The 18297-nt window shown below is 35.1% G+C and overlaps 1 protein-coding gene across 6 annotated transcripts; it reads left to right on the top strand.

The window, feature by feature from the left end:
* The first annotated feature begins 885 nt into the window (after positions 1-885).
* On the top strand, positions 886-18297 carry LOC123875377 (glycine-rich cell wall structural protein-like). 6 transcript variants are annotated; one of them, XM_045921163.1, is made up of 3 exons: positions 1638-1682; positions 1765-1919; positions 2255-3128. In XM_045921163.1, exon 3 carries the CDS (start codon positions 2255-2257, stop codon positions 3101-3103), a length of 849 nt encoding a protein of 282 aa, XP_045777119.1. In that variant the 5' UTR covers positions 1638-1682; positions 1765-1919; the 3' UTR covers positions 3104-3128. The 6 variants fall into 6 exon arrangements, with proteins under 6 accessions (XP_045777120.1, XP_045777121.1, XP_045777118.1 ...); XM_045921164.1 differs by lacking the exons at positions 1638-1682; positions 1765-1919 and adding an exon at positions 886-926; XM_045921165.1 differs by lacking the exons at positions 1638-1682; positions 1765-1919 and adding an exon at positions 933-1015.

Here is an 18297-nt window from a genome sequence, read left to right on the forward strand (position 1 = left end):
TTCTATTATAGCCACATAAAATTCGGTTCCCTACATTACGACAAATTGTGCCATCAAAATTATAAGGGCAACATCGCTTGCGGTGTCTTTCTGTAACTTGTTCTATCACTTCGTTTAATTTTTGTTCTTGAAATCGAGTTGTTTGAATTTCACCATGAACTCCTGGACAAGTGCATAGACTTGCTTTTACTAAAGATATCACTGTTGTTATAAAAATCTGAAATTGAATATATTTTTAATTGTTATTTCGACAGATAATTTTGAAACAAAGAAAAAAAATTAATTTAAGCATTCATCTTATCCATAAAGTAAGTACTGTAAATTAAAAATTTGTAACACCCCCGACAAGTGAAGTTACAGTAACTGGAAAAGAGCTGATAACTTTCAAAATTGATTTTTTTGGATTATAGCTAAGAACACTCTCGATCCTACCACCTTTCAAACCAATAAAACGAAATTAAAATCGGTTCATTAGTTTAGGAGCTACGATGCCACAGACAGATACACAGATACACACGTCAAACTTATAACACCCTTCTTTTTGGGTTCGGGGTTAAAAAAGAGTTCTTGCACCCACAATATGGCACAAGACGAATAGGCCCCAGCTCAGCCTTAATGCTGTAGGTTTTTTTAAGAATAAAACCAGAGCGCTTCCACTAAGTTAAATTTTCGACTAAGAATAATAAAAATAAAAAATTAACTTTAATACTAAGTTTACGTTTTTTATTACATTGGTTATACTCCTTCATACTATAATATTTAATAAGTATTAAAAAATTAACCCACCACTGTCAATACTCCGTAACTTGTAAGCATCTCTTATCAGTTCTCACAAATGAACGATTGTAAAATTATCCAATTAATTTTCAACCATGTACCGTACAGTAAGTGCTAAATAAATCTCCATTTTTGCAAGTTTCTCGGAGGTCAGACTTCAGTTGTTTCAATTTAGATTGTTTTAGAAAATGGACCTATAGGGTACTTCCTGTTGACCTAAAATTATGACATTTGGCAGGTAGGTAGGTCTTATAGCATAAGTAAAGGAATAAATTTGAAAACCGTGAATTTGTGGTTGCATCATTAAAAAAAAAATTAAAATGTGTTTAAATTTTCAAAGTATCAAGTTTCAAACTATACCAAGTGGGGTATCATATTATGAAAGGGCTTTACCTGCTGTACATTCTAAAACAGATTCAATTTATTTTTATGCATAATAGTTTTTGATTAATCGTGCGAAATATCGGAAAAAATACACGAGTACAGATCCCTTGCAGCCTTGGTGCGCGAGTCTGACTCGCACTTGGCCTGTTTTTTAACCAATTTTTTTGTGTGAACCAGACAGAGGTGACTAGTAAGGTACCTCTGTCAGAGGTAATTTGGTGACAATAGTTAACGTAAAGCATTTAATGTCAAACTGTAACCAAAAAGTATACAAGCACCTGTAATAAACCAGTTATCTGGGATAAGCAGAAAAATAAAACAATTTGCCTGACTAACATTCCAAAATTCTGTTAAGTTAGACCCGCTAAATTTGAAGAGAAGAGATTTAAAAAATGAAGAGTTTTTGTTTGCAATGATACCTAAACTGTAAAAAATCAAACAAATGATTGAGAAGTCAGTTTTTATGTAAGTAGGTAAGTACATGGTAGGTAGGTGCAATGTCAACAATTATATCACTATCGGTGAGTGCCTGCCTTCATTCATTTTAACAGTGATTTTCAATAAAATTAAACTGTAATTAAATACATATTTACTACCTACTAGCTAAAGTAGCGGGGTGATTTGCTAACTCTACTTTTGGTTCTACATTGCTGCTTCACTGAGCGATATGAAAATAACACTTCGTAGCTAACCTTCAATGGATTAAAAATTTATGAGACACTGGATTGGTTTGCACATGCACTCTTAGAGTCTCATGGGTGGGTATCTAGTCAAATAAAATTATATTATAATAAATAAACAAACCAAAGTTTCAACTTAATCGGATTAACGATGCACGAACGCGTGGATAACGAACGAATGGACACTCAAACATTAATTTTTATACTTAATGCTTAGATACGGACAATTTTTTAGGTTAGATAAAGTACAACATAATAAAGAACAATGGCTTCTTATTAGTTATTAGAAGTAATAGAAGATATTAAGTAGGTATACTAATATATTATATCGATATAGTATAATTATCCCCGCAACTCTATAAATAGCCCAACATTGTTTTCAGTAAGTGTTTCAGTTGTTTGTATTGTTTCAGATGCTGTGTGTATTTCTATCAAATTATGTGGTAGTAATTAAATGTACACCTAAGCTTGGATCTATATTATTTGACCCCCTCTATGAAGCCAATCTTACAAATAATGTCATATACCAACATAAAGAGTTACGTAGAGAAAATTATGGTAAACACAAATACTTACAAGTGACTCGTTCAAGAAAAACTCCCGAGAATCCACGCAGTAAATCAACTAGTGAACATGTTAGTAAAGCAATAATATATGTTCGAATGTTCAATAATTCAAGAAAGCTCGAAAATATTAAGCAACCCTGCTTAGGTTATGAATTTGATGAAACTCTATGCAAAATTGTAGAAGATAGAGTCGTTTGTGGATATAACAAAAATGTCGGGAACATAACTAATAAAATAATCGATTTTGGTAATGGCTGTAGGATTCGGGGTGATAGACTAGAATGTGGATACTGGCAAGGACCTTTTAATAATCCTAGACGCCCACTAGCTAGAGATGGCAATAACGAAGATTCCGCTGATAAGCTTCTCCATCAAATAATCAAAATATATCAAACTGATACAACGAAAAAATTCATATCTACTACAAAAGAGTCTATAAAAAAAGAAAATTCAATTTCCTTATCCACATCAAACACAATAAAAATCCCAAGTTCCATTGAATCAAGTCTAAAATTTTCGATAGCGACTACGTTATCAACGAAGAGCAATGAAACATCTACTTCAACAAATACCATGAAATCTTCTGTTACATCAACTTCTACGGGAACTACAGCATCTAAATCAACAAAAAGATTATTTAATATACATTGCGTTGAAAAAAATGATCATATATTTTGTTATTACATCAAACAATAGTAAATAATTTATTTTGTCCAGTTTTCTTACTTAACTTAATAGATTTTACTAAATTAAAACTAAACAAAATCAGACATACCTAATCGGAGTTGATTCACTATCAGCCATGTACTAAGAGCCCGAGAAGGCCAGACCTTCCCAAACTTTAATATGTCTTAGGTGTCTGACAGGTTGTACTGCCCAGCAATGCATGACGTGATTGTCCGAAGATATATTAAAAAAACTAGCTGTGCCCGCGACTTCGTTCGCGTGGAATAGTGACTTTCAGCGCGCTTTATATAGCCACGGACGCTCAGGCGCGAGGCGTGTAGTACATACTCTGTACGTTAAAAATGTGACATAACTTTTTTATTTATGAACCGATTGACATGAAATAAACACTAAATGTTAAGTGAAGCTTACTACAATATATTAGTGAAAACCGTATCTAAATCGAATAAGCCGTTTCTGATATTAGCGTGCACAAACACACATACAAACAGACAAAGAGACAAAAAAAAATTAATTACAATTTCGGGTTCGGCATCGATATAATAACAACACCTGCTACTTTTTTTTATACATTTCCATTGTACAGACACCACTTTTCTACAATTTTATTATATGTAATAGATTGACTTTACACTTTGACGAAAGATTTTATACGTTTTTGTTACCTGCCGAAGCCACCATGATCCAATCTTTATAGTCGCTGATCGTTCCTCCCTGTGTTGGGGACAATACGCAGAGAAACTTTTAGCTTTTATAAAATAACGAAGGTCTGGCCCTCACAGACTCGAAGTCTATCAAACTAGAATATAATAAACACGTGTACAGTAACTCACTGATACTAATATGTGGTTTCATCCGCGTGAATTTACCATGATAAATACCATGGGAACTTTTGATTCCTGTCAAGCTGTCTCTGTTCCTACCGTCAAAATCAGTGAAACAGATGAACCGTGAAAACTAGCAGACACACAGACAGACAAACTTTTGTATTTATAATATTTTAATATGGATTTGGCTTAGAATAAACTGTTTTGGTTCTTTTGAACCTTATCTCGCTTCATAATGTTTAGGTCTGCGTAGATCTCTAAAACTATGAATCAAACCCACTTATGTTTACTTGCCTATACTAAATATTATGAAGATCTGCTTGATAGGAATCTTAACAGAAGTGACTGGGTTTTTTTCAAGGTCATTTTTTGTTTTATCAGTATTAAGATCAATAAGAGTAGGTTGTTTTATGAGATGCAAACAAATAATAAATTGTCATACGTTTTTCCCAAAATTCTACAACGCAAACAGCGACACTGAGTCGAGCAGAGGTCCTGTGCCTACCTAATGTGGTTTTACGTATTGACTACTAGCTTAGGTGGGTAAATATACGTGCCATACAATTTTCATTACGACAAGACACACAGTGAGTTTCCCCTCCTGTTTTTGAGGATCATGAAATCATGATCACCGTCACGTGGTGAATAATCTTTTAAGCAGGTAGGTATAATCCATCCATACTAATATTATAAATGCGAAAGCATGTCTGTCTGTCTGGTGCTAGCTTTTCACGGCCCAACAGTTTAAGCGATGGTTCAGAGGTAGCTTGCGTCCCTGAAAAGTGAAAACCAAAGGAGGTTCGCCTATATCCGTTTTATTGCCCCGCGTGCGATAAGTATTGCAACCACTAATGGTCCTCTGCCCTCTACGTCCCCATTGTAGTATATATTAATTTTACTGTATTCGTTCCCGCCAAAACAAGTAAGGACGCGATAAAGGCAGTAGTGCAATACCTGATAAATTTTAATTGTGACAGAATTGATACGTTTCTGGGTACAGCATTCCACAACAAACAATTCAAACAATTATAGTTCAACCTAAAATCTACCCCTGTTTACCTTGAAACCAGAATGCAAATTAGTTAGATATATCTCGAACTACGTTTTATGAGTCTTCCTTATAGATTAAACAACGATTGAATCCGGCTTTTTCCTCTTTTATGTACTTACTCACATACACAGTAGATACCTACCCTATCAAAGTCTTTGTCTTATAACATCTTGGGTTTCTTGATTGTAACATTTTTTTTTAAAGAGGAACTGCGGAGTTTCTTATCGGCTCTTCTCACTACAATCTGTATTCCAAAGTGGTGCGATGGTAGAGTCTTGACCATGTCGTGACATCCATACTTCCACACTAATATTATAAACTAGCCGAAAGCTCCGTCGCGTCGCTTCCAGGCTCATCGATGCTCAGACTCGGGTCTGTAAAGAAAATTCAAGTTCAAATATGGTCAAAAATTTATTGATCAAAACTATCTACACTTACCATTTTTTAAATGTTATACATATTTACCGAATCAAGCTATACAGTACCTGCAGTTCTTCATCATAAATCTTTAGGTAGGTACTAGCTGACGCCCGCGACTTCGTCCGCGTGGATTTAGGGTTTTCGAAATCCTGTGGGAACTCTTTGGTTTTCCGGGATAAAAAGTAGCCTATGTGCTAATCCAGGATATTATCTATCTCCATTCTGAATTTCAGCCAAATCCGTCCAGTAGTTTTTGCGTGAAGGAGTAACAAACATACACACACACACACACACACACATACAAACTTTCGCCTTTATAATATTAAAGTGTGATGCGAAACTGTGTCTGTCTGTCTGCTGGCTTTTCACGGCCCATTTAACCTATTTTGATGGGTATAGAGTTAGCTTACATCCTAAGGACGGACGTAGCCACATAGGCTACTTTTTATCCCGGAAAATCAAAGAGTTCCTACGGGATTCTTTAAGGTAATTTAAACCGATTTATATAATATGAAGAGGTAAGCTTGCGTCCCTGAAACTGACGTAGGCAACTTTTTATGCCGGAAGACCAAAGAATTCTTACGGAATTATTTAAAAACCTAAATCCACGCGGACGAAGTCGCGCGCATTATTTGGTATCATATAAGTGACACAAAACATGTTGTGTCACTTATCTGATACAAGATCTACATGAAACAAATTAATTCATTAATATCTTACGGCTTGACTCACGTGATTAGTAGTATGCCGATTAGTTTCAAACCCGTTTGGGGTCTATTAAGCCTTTAGTAGGTATAGTCGTAAGATATCTAAATATTATATACGAGTATGTATAAAAGAAAAAGGTGACTGACTGATTTATCGACGCACAGCTCAAACTACTGGACAGAACGTGAAAGGCACGCAGATAGCTATTATGACGTCGACATCGGCTAAGAAAAGATTTCTGAAAACTCTACTCCCAAGAGGATAAAATAGGGGTTTGAAATTTTTGTAGTCCACGCGGAAGAAGTCGTGGGAATAAGCTGGTTACATATTTTTATAGAGCCGATTTCACCAACGTAAAGTAGGTCTTATCCGAGAGTAGCTAAATGATATTTTGGCAGTTTTTCAATACAAAAACTGTCATTACGCCTATGTTAAGGTCATGCGGGGCTATTCCGCCTAAAAAAAGTGACGTGTATAATTCAAATCTTTGCTATTTCACTAAAGAAAGCAATAACAACAAATGAGTAAGTGCATCATAAAAATCATTTATCTGTTAATGATTACACTGTATTACTTTTGTAGAAAATCAATGCCTATATGTAACAACCAGGAATTTTTATTTGAATTCTGGAAAACGGCGGAATAGCCCCGCTGCGGGGCTTTTCCGACTTTTGATTGTGTCTCTGCCATCTATGATTCTATTTAGGTAATACTTAGTGGTACATAAGAATCACAGCGGAATACATACTATTCTAAGTTTTAAAATAAGGTAGGAGGTTTCAAATTCCTTTAAAATCTTTTTTTGTAAATTATGGGGCTATTACGCCGCGCCTCCATACATGCTAGTGATGTGCCGAATAACTCGATAAATTTTAATCAGTTTCAAATTATTGAATTAAAGTTTTATCTTACTTTAACGGCTGATAGTAGGAGTTTTAACACCAAGTACTCTTGTAGCAATAGTCAGTGTATTAAAAAAGCGGTGTTAATTGTTTGTAGGATAGTAAAAAAAAAAACAAAATTAGATAGGTTACGTAAAAATTAATATATTTATTATTAAATATCTAATGAGGCAAATCAAGTAGTCTTCAGAACTTATATCGCTGTACCGCTTAAAACAGGGTAACATAAATAGTAACTAAATTACTAAACAGTCTTAATTTTATAGTTTCTTTCTTAAATTACGTAGTCTTTAAAACAATATTCTGAATTTAAATTTAATATTCTTAATAACACTGACGAAAGAAGACGGAAAACATTTGGAAGAACTATTTCTAAAAGCAGTAAATGAGACAAATGTAGTCCAAACACAATACAATAATTTAGTGAGAGAAATAAATAACGTTGTAAAAGATTTTTCTGATAAAAAGACAGAAAAACTATCACAAATAAGTGAGCACACACATCAGCTTCTAATAGAGAGGAAAGCTTTATATCAACTAAAACGAACACGTAAAATAAGAAAGGAAATAACAGTAATAAGCAAGAAAATAAACAAAAGCATATCTAAAGACAAAAAATTACACAGGACAAAAACATTCGAAAAATTTATTGAAAAGTCAGGAGCTATTAAAAAGGCTTACAAAGAACTACGAAGTACAACAGAATGGGCAGCAAACATAAAAAACAAGACAGGCAAACAACTAAGTAGACGTCCAGACATTTTAAGGGAAGCGACAGATTTCTATGTATCGTTATATTCGTCGGAAAAAGATAACTCCCTTTGGGAAGAGTATAACGATTACGTGAGATATAATCAAATTGACATTAATGACATCTTACTATCAGAAATAGAATATGCAATAAGCACACAAAAAAAAGACAAGACTCCGGGTGAAGACAATATAACCAACGAGCTCTTAACATCTCTCTGTGAACCCTTAAAACCAGCATTGAAAGTATTATATGATAATATATTAAAAACAGGAAAGTCTCCAGAACAGTGGTCGAATTCAACAACTATTCTTCTGCACAAGAAAGGAGATAAAAGTGATTTATCTAATTATAGACCGATCAGTTTAATGACAAACTTATATAAGGTATTCGCAAAACTCATACTACACCGAATCACGAGAACCCTTGAAGAAAACCAACCTCGTGAGCAAGCAGGATTTCGTAAGGGTTGGGCTACTACGGACCACATTCAAGTTGTATCCCAAATAATAGAGAAGACAAAAGAATACGGAATTACTTTATACATTTGCTTTATAGATTTTACTAAAGCATTTGATACAATAGAACACTCAGAAATATGGAAATCACTTAAACAGCAGGGTATTGAAAAAGAATATATTAAAGTACTACATAGCATATATAGAAAAAGCTCAGCAAAAATTAAACTAGAAAAAATAGGACCTGAATTTCCAATTAAAAAGGGTGTAAGGCAAGGGGACCCGTTATCCCCGAAAATATTCTCGGCAGTAATGGAAACGATATTCAGAAATATAGACTGGTCTAACAGGGGAATAAAAATAAACGGCGAATATCTGAGCCATTTAAGATTCGCGGATGACATCGTACTTTTTTCAGAGTGTCCTAGAACCCTAAATGTTATGATATCAGAATTAGCTCGAGAAAGCAAGAAAGTAGGGTTATCACTTAACAAATCAAAAACAAAAGTAATGACAAACGGTGACAAGCAACAGCACTTTATCATAGAAGGGGAAGAAATAGAAATTGTCAACGAATATATTTACCTTGGACAATTAGTATCATTTGATGACCGAACGGAGAAGGAAGTGAAAAGACGTATCGCCCTAGCTTGGAAGAAATATTGGAGCCTAAAAGAAATAATGAAAAATAAAGACATAAACATTAGGATAAAAGCAAAACTATATGATGTCGCCATACTGCCATGCCTAATTTATGGCTGCCAAACATGGGCACTCAGAAAATCAGACGAGGAGAAAATTGCGGTGTGTCAAAGGAAAATGGAGAGGAGCATGTTAGGTATCAAACTATCAGATAAGATTAACAACCATAAGATCCGAAAGAAAACGGGAGTTAGCGACGTCATCACGCAAATAAGGTTACTAAAATGGAAATGGGCTGGCCACATTAGCCGAGCGAACAATAGCAAATGGACAAAAATACTTACAGAATGGCTACCACGGAATGGAAAAAGGAAAAGAGGAAGGCCCAGAAGACGCTGGGCAGATTTGTTTGCACAAGTCATGGGACCGCTATGGATGCGGAGCGCACAAGAGAGACGGACTTGGAGAGAACTGGGGGAGGCCTACGCCCAAGGGCGACTTCTACCATAAAAAACCAATTATACTATCTCACCTACGTACACTACAATATTTGTTATACCACTTTTATAAATACACTGACAAACAATCATAAATAAATATAATAATGACATTAGATAACATTGAAACATGATATATAGTAATACTTATGATATTGTTGGACTTTTCTTATAATAATGACGACTTAATTATTATGACTAATGATAATAACTTTAAAGGAATAAGAATGTTGCATGTAATTAATTTAAAAAATGTAATGAATTTAATGGTAGTAGAATAAATGGCTATTTTATTTTATTTATTTTATTTTATTTTAATATTCTTAATAACGAAATAACACTATACCTTTTATGAGACATGAAGTAATGAACAAACATCTTAAAGTATTTGAGGTAACTAACAGCCATGTCATAGTGATTTTCGTATATTTAATTTGTTGAGCATAAGTACTTACTTAAATTCTACCAACTTAAGACATAAAAAACCTAATTAAATTTTAAGTTTAAGGCGAACTAAAAGGGTCAGGTCGGGCAGAGGTGTTTAGTTCACCTTAATAAGAGAACATAGGTTAGTAAGTAGGTATCTAAGATTGCAGTAAGTAAACAAGATAAAGTTCAAAAACTAAAACCCGACTAAATACTTACTATTCTTATTTTTGTAATTTTTTTCATAATAACGGATTCGTTAAACTAGAAAAATAATTTGAATAATTTTTTTAGTTTTTTTAAATACGTAATTTATTGCTCTCATACTTTTGAATGTCATATCCACCATATTGAACACGTCGTAACGTCATATAGATAAAAAAACACTCAAGATGCGCTAAGACAATGCTAACGACTCTCACTTTTTTTTTCTTGTCATACTTTTGAATGTCATATCCGTCATATTGAATTCGTCATGACATCATATAGATATGGACCATCGGGCCGCTAAGACAAAGCTAATGACACCACATTTATCAAAATCGAATCAGTAGTTGCAGAAAAAATCGTGGTCTAATAAACCGAAAATGTCTAACTCTAATACGGGTAATACCCTTCTTTTAGTCGGGTAAAAAAATATGTAAAGGAGTAGGTAGTCTAATAAAATTAATCTGACTCACTTTATTTCGCTAATACATTACAGTGCTCCCCAAATAAGTAAAAAAAAATAATATTTTATAAATTTTAGAAAATGCAATATTTAATAACTGTAAATCAGATTGTATGAGCCCCATATAAACATTCATCATTATTTTATCGACACTAGCACATCACTGACTTTTTTAATACCGTACTAAAATGGTGGGGCTATTATGTCATATCATTTTTGTTGGAATAGCCCCCATCTTAGAATTTGAGGGGTTATTATGTCGCATCAAATATCTCCGTAAAAACAAAGCGCAAAATAAAACTGAATAGCACAAAATAATTTCCTGTTTCTTAAATTGTCCCTTAACCATAGAAACCATAGAAAATGATAAATTTTACTCACTTTTGATACCAAATCCGTGGAGCTTAATTTTCACTACACTTGTCAAAAATGGCGTCCTAAACAAACATGACTGTCGGCCAAACAGTTAACGCTTTAGCAGCGCCATCTAAATGTCAATTTTAGAAAAAGAGTTTTCGCTATCCGTTCATAGATGCCACTTGTGATAAATCATTAAAGTATAAAAGTTACAGGCAAAAGTTGGAATAACCCCGCCGACGGAATAGCCCCGCATCACCTTACGCCTAATTTATTCCTTGGTTAAACGTCACTCGACGTTGGTGAAATCGGCACTTAGTGTTAGATATTTATAATGCACAAAAATTCATTTCATTTCACATAATATTTCTTCTTTATTCCCTATCTCGTGATAATTTGGAAAAAACCGCAATTTTTCCTTTTCTACATTATAAAAGTAATCTGTGCCAGCTTTTTAGATCTAAGAGTTTGGATTGGGCGTTGAATCAATCGGTGAGTGAGCCAGGGACTTTTCTGTCTATTTCATATTACGTACTTATTGATTTTTGTAGTTTAAGGAGCCACCTATCAGGACTTATAATTTTTCATTTTATTTTTTTACGAGCTAAGTAGCAACTTAGCTCGTAAAAAAATAAAATGAAAAATTATAAGTCCTGATAGGTGGCTCCTTGTTTGAAGCATCAAACAACAAGCTTCAAGCTTCGCAAGGGATTACTTGCCTATTCTACAGAATTTAATATGAATGTTGACTACGTACAAATTTCTGCTTGCGAATATGTTCTAGATGATCTAGATTCTATAAGAATCGTAACTACCTATTTGGACCTAAAGCAAGTTTTACCCGGATGAGGCGGATGAGGCATGGGTACAGGCAAATTAAATCGTAACAAATCCTTTTACATTCAAAGATTGATAAATTAAACACAAACAAAGAAGCATCATACTATTTTCTTGGAATATTACAGACAATATTATGTTAATATTAACTGTAGGTACCTAGATGTTTATCACATTAAAATGTTTTTAGAATTAATTAAGTAATTATCGTTAAATTAAATCGTACAAAAACAACTAAAACTTGGGTATACCCAAATTGTACTTATAAAAGTTATAGTCATCAAATTAAATTAAATTAAATTAGATTTTTTTTCTAGTAAAAGTTCTAGTTGGAAATAATAATTGGCAACCGCAACTAGAACTTTTACATAATTATTTTGGTATTTTTAGGGTTCCGTACCTCAAAAGGAAAAACGTGACCTTTATAGGATCTAAGAGTTATCTGTCTATCTCTTGTCTGGCTATCTGTTGTCTGTCTGTCTGTCTGTCTGTCTGTCCGTCCGTCAAGAAAACCCATAGGGTACTTCCCGGTGACCTAGAATCATGAAATTTAGCAGGTAGCACAAGTACAGGAATAAATCTGAAAACCGCGAATTTGTGGTCACATCATTTAAAAAAAAATTAAATATGTTTCAATTTTCAAAATAAGAAAACTATACCAAGTGGTGTATAGATTATGGAAGGGCTCTACCTGTTCATTTTAAAACAGTTTTTTTTTACGCATATATTTTTACGGAAATGAAATATACTTAGTAATAAAATGACGACATAAAGCATAGAATTACGATATAATTTTGGTCATCAACATACATGTATTATTAATTTTACTATACCTACCAACTAGCAGGTATCCAAATAGAAGTAGTAATAAAGTTACAGAATTACGTCACAATTTTGGTCACCTACATACATGTATTATTAATTTTACTATACTTACCTACTAGTACGTACTACGTATCCAATAGTAGCCGTATTGATATGCAAATTCTCATTCATACTAAACTTAACTGTGAATGAATATATTATTAATATTTAAATTCCTATAAGTATGTTATATCTAATAATAAATTTTGCTGGGTTTACTCGCAATGCCTTGTAATTTTTAAATTATTATGGTTATATTTTACCCGTAACGGTTATTAAAATCCTTATGACTGTCATTTCATTTAATTCAGTCAGGTAGCCTTAGAATTAAAATGAGTCTAAATATATTATAATCAGTACAACAACCTCTAAAGCTCTGGTTTCCTCCAAAAGCGGAGCCATCATGTAGCGACCGTAATACAGCGGTGAATGACGTAACTAGAACGTTGTCTATGTAAACAATATGGCGCGGTTTCCTAGATAACGGTAATTGACACCGTAACGTCAAAAAGCGGTACCGCCATTTGCATGACGGCCGTCTTGGCGGTGTCGAAGAGTCTGTCAACGTTTTTTTCATAGCGGTGAAGGTATTTTCAAGCGTAATATTAATTTGCGTGCCATTTTAAAATATTTTTTGTTCAAAATGAGTTTCATCAACTGGACCAGCGAGGCTGATGAAATTTTAATTGATTTTGTGCGGGTTTATGATGTGCTATATAATGTAAAACATAAAGACTAGACTATTTTCGTCTTCTGATGATTGTTCATCTTCCAAATATACGAGTAACGCTAAATCAAGTTCGTCCATTTTCAACCATTGACACGTACTTTGCGGTCTGTTCACCGTAATAAAACGGTCAATGCAGTTTCGAACATTCCACATGTTTACGGCCGTCTTTTTGAAGTCATCATATTGCGTCCGCTTAAAAACGGCACCGCTTTTGGAGGAAACCATAGCTTTAGTGTTTTAGTACGATAAATTAAAATAAGACTTAAAACCGTTTAAGTATTTATATTATCTTTTTTAGATAAAAAACAAATACTTTTCTTCTGTCAAGCTTCTTTATTCCGATTTTCAAGCGATTCCTTTATCACCCTCATTATCATCAAAGCTACAAGTTAAACCCCTTTGTGAGTCCGGACCTACTCCAGTCGATTTCTCCATCCAGTGTTTTACTATGTGTCCTCCAGCTTTCCCATAGGTCGGATATCTTTTTCTTCGCGGTCAACACCTATCCAGGCGGGCACTTTGGCTTATAATTTCATTACTATAACATAGATTAGAATAGGTAAATCAATCTCAAGTAGAAAAAGATGGATCACGATCCTAAAAGATCTCCGTCCATCAGCTGTTCTTTTTTTTTCTCTCTTTCGTCTAGCTTTACAAAGATTAGCCAATGTCAAGTTTGTAGTTATTTGTAACAATTTAGTATGGACCCCGTCTGTGCCGGCGCTCGCCGACATACGCACGGCACCCCCTTAGAGCGCTTTCCAGTCAATTTTAACAAAAAAAAAACACTCCAAAAAGGCAGAGCACGCCCGCCAGCTAACACCAACACAGACGAAGTCCTCCATCAGCTGTTGTAACGTCATATCTTGACAGTCCGACATTTGAACACTGCTAAAGGAATTCTCAAACACAGCAATTTTCGGCTCATGTCAGGCTAGTAGGTAAATATCTCCTCACCGAGTTAATTCCTCCTAGGGTTTACCTCACCAAATAACTTAAATACCAAGATTTAAAAATAAAATAAGAGTAGGTAACAGATTATCGGAATAAGTAACTTATCATTATACTACTTTTACGTGTTTTGAATAGTTTTCATTGCTTTTATGTGCTTTGCCATAGTCAAATGAATCTATTATAGTGTGTAGTACCTAATTGCGACCCTGCAATTCGTTTTGCTTACCTAGTTACGACTACTTAATTGATGTCTTGTAACGTAGTAATTTTAACAGATTCATAGAACACTCTTTGTTCGGACTAGCCGTTCCATACATTAGATTCAACGGAATCCACCTATTACAAAGGAATTATGAACTCGTGAAGAACGATTTGAACAGGAAAAATTAATAATAATAAATTAATACAGAGAGGGGATATCTTTATTAATACTTAGACTTTAGGCTGGACACACAATGGCTTCTATCGTCTGAAATCTAGTTTTTTATCTTAATAACAAATTACGTAGGTAAAGAATGAGTTCGAAAGCCGTTCTCTGCAGCCGCCATGAAATTGTCAAATATTTTCATTTGCTGGCTGAATTTCTCGATGGAATAAGCTACAAAAATAAGGCGCGTCGAAAGGATCCGATCACTCAGACGAATTTAGCAAATGAGCGACCAGCCTTAAGACAGACAGAATAGAAACAAAAACCCCCAAGTATGCGCAAAAAATTCTTTGTACTTAGAGCTATAATTTACATGTGGGTATGATGAATAGATACGAGAAACGCATGGATGCAAACCGCGCGATTGAACGGTGGCAAATCCTTGTTCAGACAGATAGGCGCTGTAGGTATTTATACAATGATAGCAATATGCATCGGAAGGATGATAGCAATATCCAGCGGAAGGATCTGGGAACCCACCGCATTATTATCCCAAGAGAACTCCTGCCATTATGTGATTAATGGAAACGAGTCACGACCCTCAGCAATGAAGGAATACGACTAAAATAAGCAATATGCAGGAGAGGAGAGAGGGCTAGCGACTAGCGATACACCCCATCTCACATTTGAAATGCGCGATCTTCGCAAAAGCAATTGCAAACCCTTTCCGCAAATCACACTCACAGTAAGGCGAGTGTTACACTATCAATACTGTATCGCGATTCTGGTATCGCAGGATTTCAAGAACTTGCTGATTCCGGACACATTGAATAGAATAGAATAGATTTTTATTCAAGTAGACTTTTACAAGTGCTTTTGAATCGTCAAAATAATTTACCACTGGTTCGGAATGCCGTATTGCCGTATTTTATTGTATTGAATTGTAATATTTATTTCCTCGATACAGGACCGCGATATCGCGTATCGTGTGATAATATTGTTAGTGAAAAGGCAATGGGCCTCTCTAATGAAAAGGCAAAGCAACGCATTTTCCACTTAAATGCCCATGCTTGTATTGGTGTCACGAGCCATGTGCGAAATGAAGCCAACGCTTAAAAAACCTACATAGCATTGTTTTTTAGTGACTGCGTCGACGTGTGAGATCAAAGGTGGAGTTCCGTACTACGTCATATCTTTCAAACGCATGCGGCCATGACAAACAATACGAGAGTGCGACATATTATGCGACGACGGTGCTCTAAGAAGCAGCCGTGCGAGTTTCGTATGTAGGTACCTAAATAAGATCCGTGCGGCTTTCGCCGTGTCTGAACTAGCCTTAAGATAAGCTTATGCCAGATTATTTTCTTGTTTAGGATTAATTAGGTACAACTCGCAGCTTCATATGCGTCGTAAACATGTATAAATAGGTTGTAACTACCAACAACCACAACATACTGTTTGCAACCATGAAAACTGTGAGTACTAATAACTTAGTATCATTACATTATGATTATATAAAAATATTGAATCTAAATATATAAATGGCAAAGGTGACTGACTGACTGACTGATCTATCAATGCCCAGCTCTAACTAAGGAGCGGGCTTTTTGGCATAGAGATAGATATTATGGTGTAGAGACATCCGCTAAGAAAGGGTTTTTGATAATTTTACTCCTAAGGGGATCAAATAGGGGTTTGAAATTTTTGTAGTCCACGTGGATGAAGTCGCGGGGATAAGCGGTCATTAGAGGTCGAATTTTCGAAAATCCTTTCTCAGTGGATGTCTACTTAAGTCATAATAGTTAACTGCATGCCACATTTCGTCTAGTATTTTGAGCTGTGCTCAAACAGCCAGACAGTGTGACAGAGTAGTGTGACAGATCAGTCAGTCAGTACGTCACTTAGTTTTGTTTTTTAACCCCCGACCCAAAAAGAGGGGTGTTATAAGTTTGACGTGTGTATCTGTGTATCTGTGTATCTGTGTATCTGTGTATCTGTGTATCTGTGTATCTGTGTATCTGTGTATCTGTCTGTGGCCTCGTAGCGCCTAAACGAATGAACCGATTTTAATTTAGTTTTTTTTGTTTGAAAGGTGGCTTGATCGAGAGTGTTCTTAGCTATAATCCAAAAAAATTGGTTCAGCCGTTTGGAAGTTATCAGCTCTTTTCTGGTTTTCTTATTACTTTTATCCCAGGACCACCAGAGGTTACGTATTTTCTGACACAGGAAATATGAACAATTGAGTAGTGTTAGTAAAGGACCGCTAAAGACGAGTAGTTAGTTAGGGACCGCTAAAGACTTCTTTCTACAACAGATGACTTTCATAGTTTACGATAGGTAGCGGTCCCCTGGCGCAATGAGCGCTTGGATAAAAACTTTACTATTTATACTATTCTTAAAGGGCCCATACATACTTACCTATTATTTTTTTACTTTTTAGAGGTTTATGTGTCGGGGGTTTTTTAAATTTTTAATTTAATTTTTATATATATTTAGATGATCGTTATTATAATATCGATATAAGTAGGTAATGTACACTCGTTAATTCGTTATCAAACGTATCTTTGCTCTGGGAAGCGTATTTACGTTTCGGTGTGTCGTGTTTGGAAGAACATTTTGCGTTGCAAACCCGTGCGCGATTCTATTCTAGTAAACTATCCACATTCATAACATTTCGTATTTTTCCTGAAAGCTTATAGGTATATGTGTTAAGTGAAAATGAGTTCCATACAAAAATGGTTTGGAGAGCCCCTTGAAAATTAAAAATAAGTGTATAGAAACGATTATTTTTTATCGATTCACCCAAATAGCCCAAGGTTTTGGTCCTTGACTGCCATGCCCGCGTAGAATGATGCCACAAATACTGGCTGCATTTACGCGCTGTGCAACCTCTAATTAATTTTCAACGTAAAACGTAATACATTAATGATCTCGTTTTGATTGATTGTTATACCTATCTAACTCAAAATTAGTTATACCTATTAGTACGTTTCCCTAGGTTTATAATTCAAAATTAGTTATATAGTGCCATCAATTTAGGAGGAATCTAGGTAGTATGAAAGGATTCTGACAGTTCTTTTTTATTTGCAGTTATTGTGTATCGCCTTATTCGCGTGCGTGTGCATGGCGTATTACGCCACAGCACTGCCTCATCCAGGAGAGGAAATTGATATCAACAATGCACATCTCGAGGCAGGAGCAGAGGGCCTAGTTCCCGCTGAGAACCGATACAAGCGGGGCGGTGGAGGTGGATACGGCGGGCGCGGAGGTGGACACGGTTATGGTCGCGGAGGTGGATACGGAGGTCACGGAGGTCGTGGAGGTCACGGAGGCTGGGGACGGTGATTTAAATTTTGCAAAATTGCCAATGGTTCGCTAATAATAAATAATTTTTCAAGCATTTCCCAGAATTACTACTAATGCTTTCCTTGGTTTGCTTAAAGCTTTACAAATCGTAGAAACCATCTCGGAGAAACACGTAAGTGACGCGATTTACCCGCCGCTTTAGATCTTCTGGGTTTGTCACAATATGTATCATAATTTCATTGTCAGTTCACGAAACAATGTCGTATGGGCCACGTATAGTGTCTCTTACGCATTTTAGCGAGAAGCTACTGCCTTCCCTGTTTTCTTAGTTTTAGTAAAACTTGGAGAAATAATCCCAATATTCTTGCTAGTAATTCTGTGAAATGACGGAATTTTTCTGCGGTGATTTATTTTGAAATAAAATATAGTCTAAGTA

Source organism: Maniola jurtina, chromosome 20 (genome assembly GCF_905333055.1).
Source record: "Maniola jurtina chromosome 20, ilManJurt1.1, whole genome shotgun sequence".
Taxonomy (NCBI): Eukaryota; Metazoa; Arthropoda; class Insecta; order Lepidoptera; family Nymphalidae; genus Maniola; species Maniola jurtina.

Coding starts and splice junctions, on each gene's coding strand:
- LOC123875377 (XM_045921162.1), top strand. CDS start 1,659: ATGTCAACAATTATATCACTATCG. Junction 1,683..2,254: donor CAACAATTATATCACTATCG/GTGAGTGCCTGC, acceptor GTATTGTTTCAG/ATGCTGTGTGTATTTCTATC.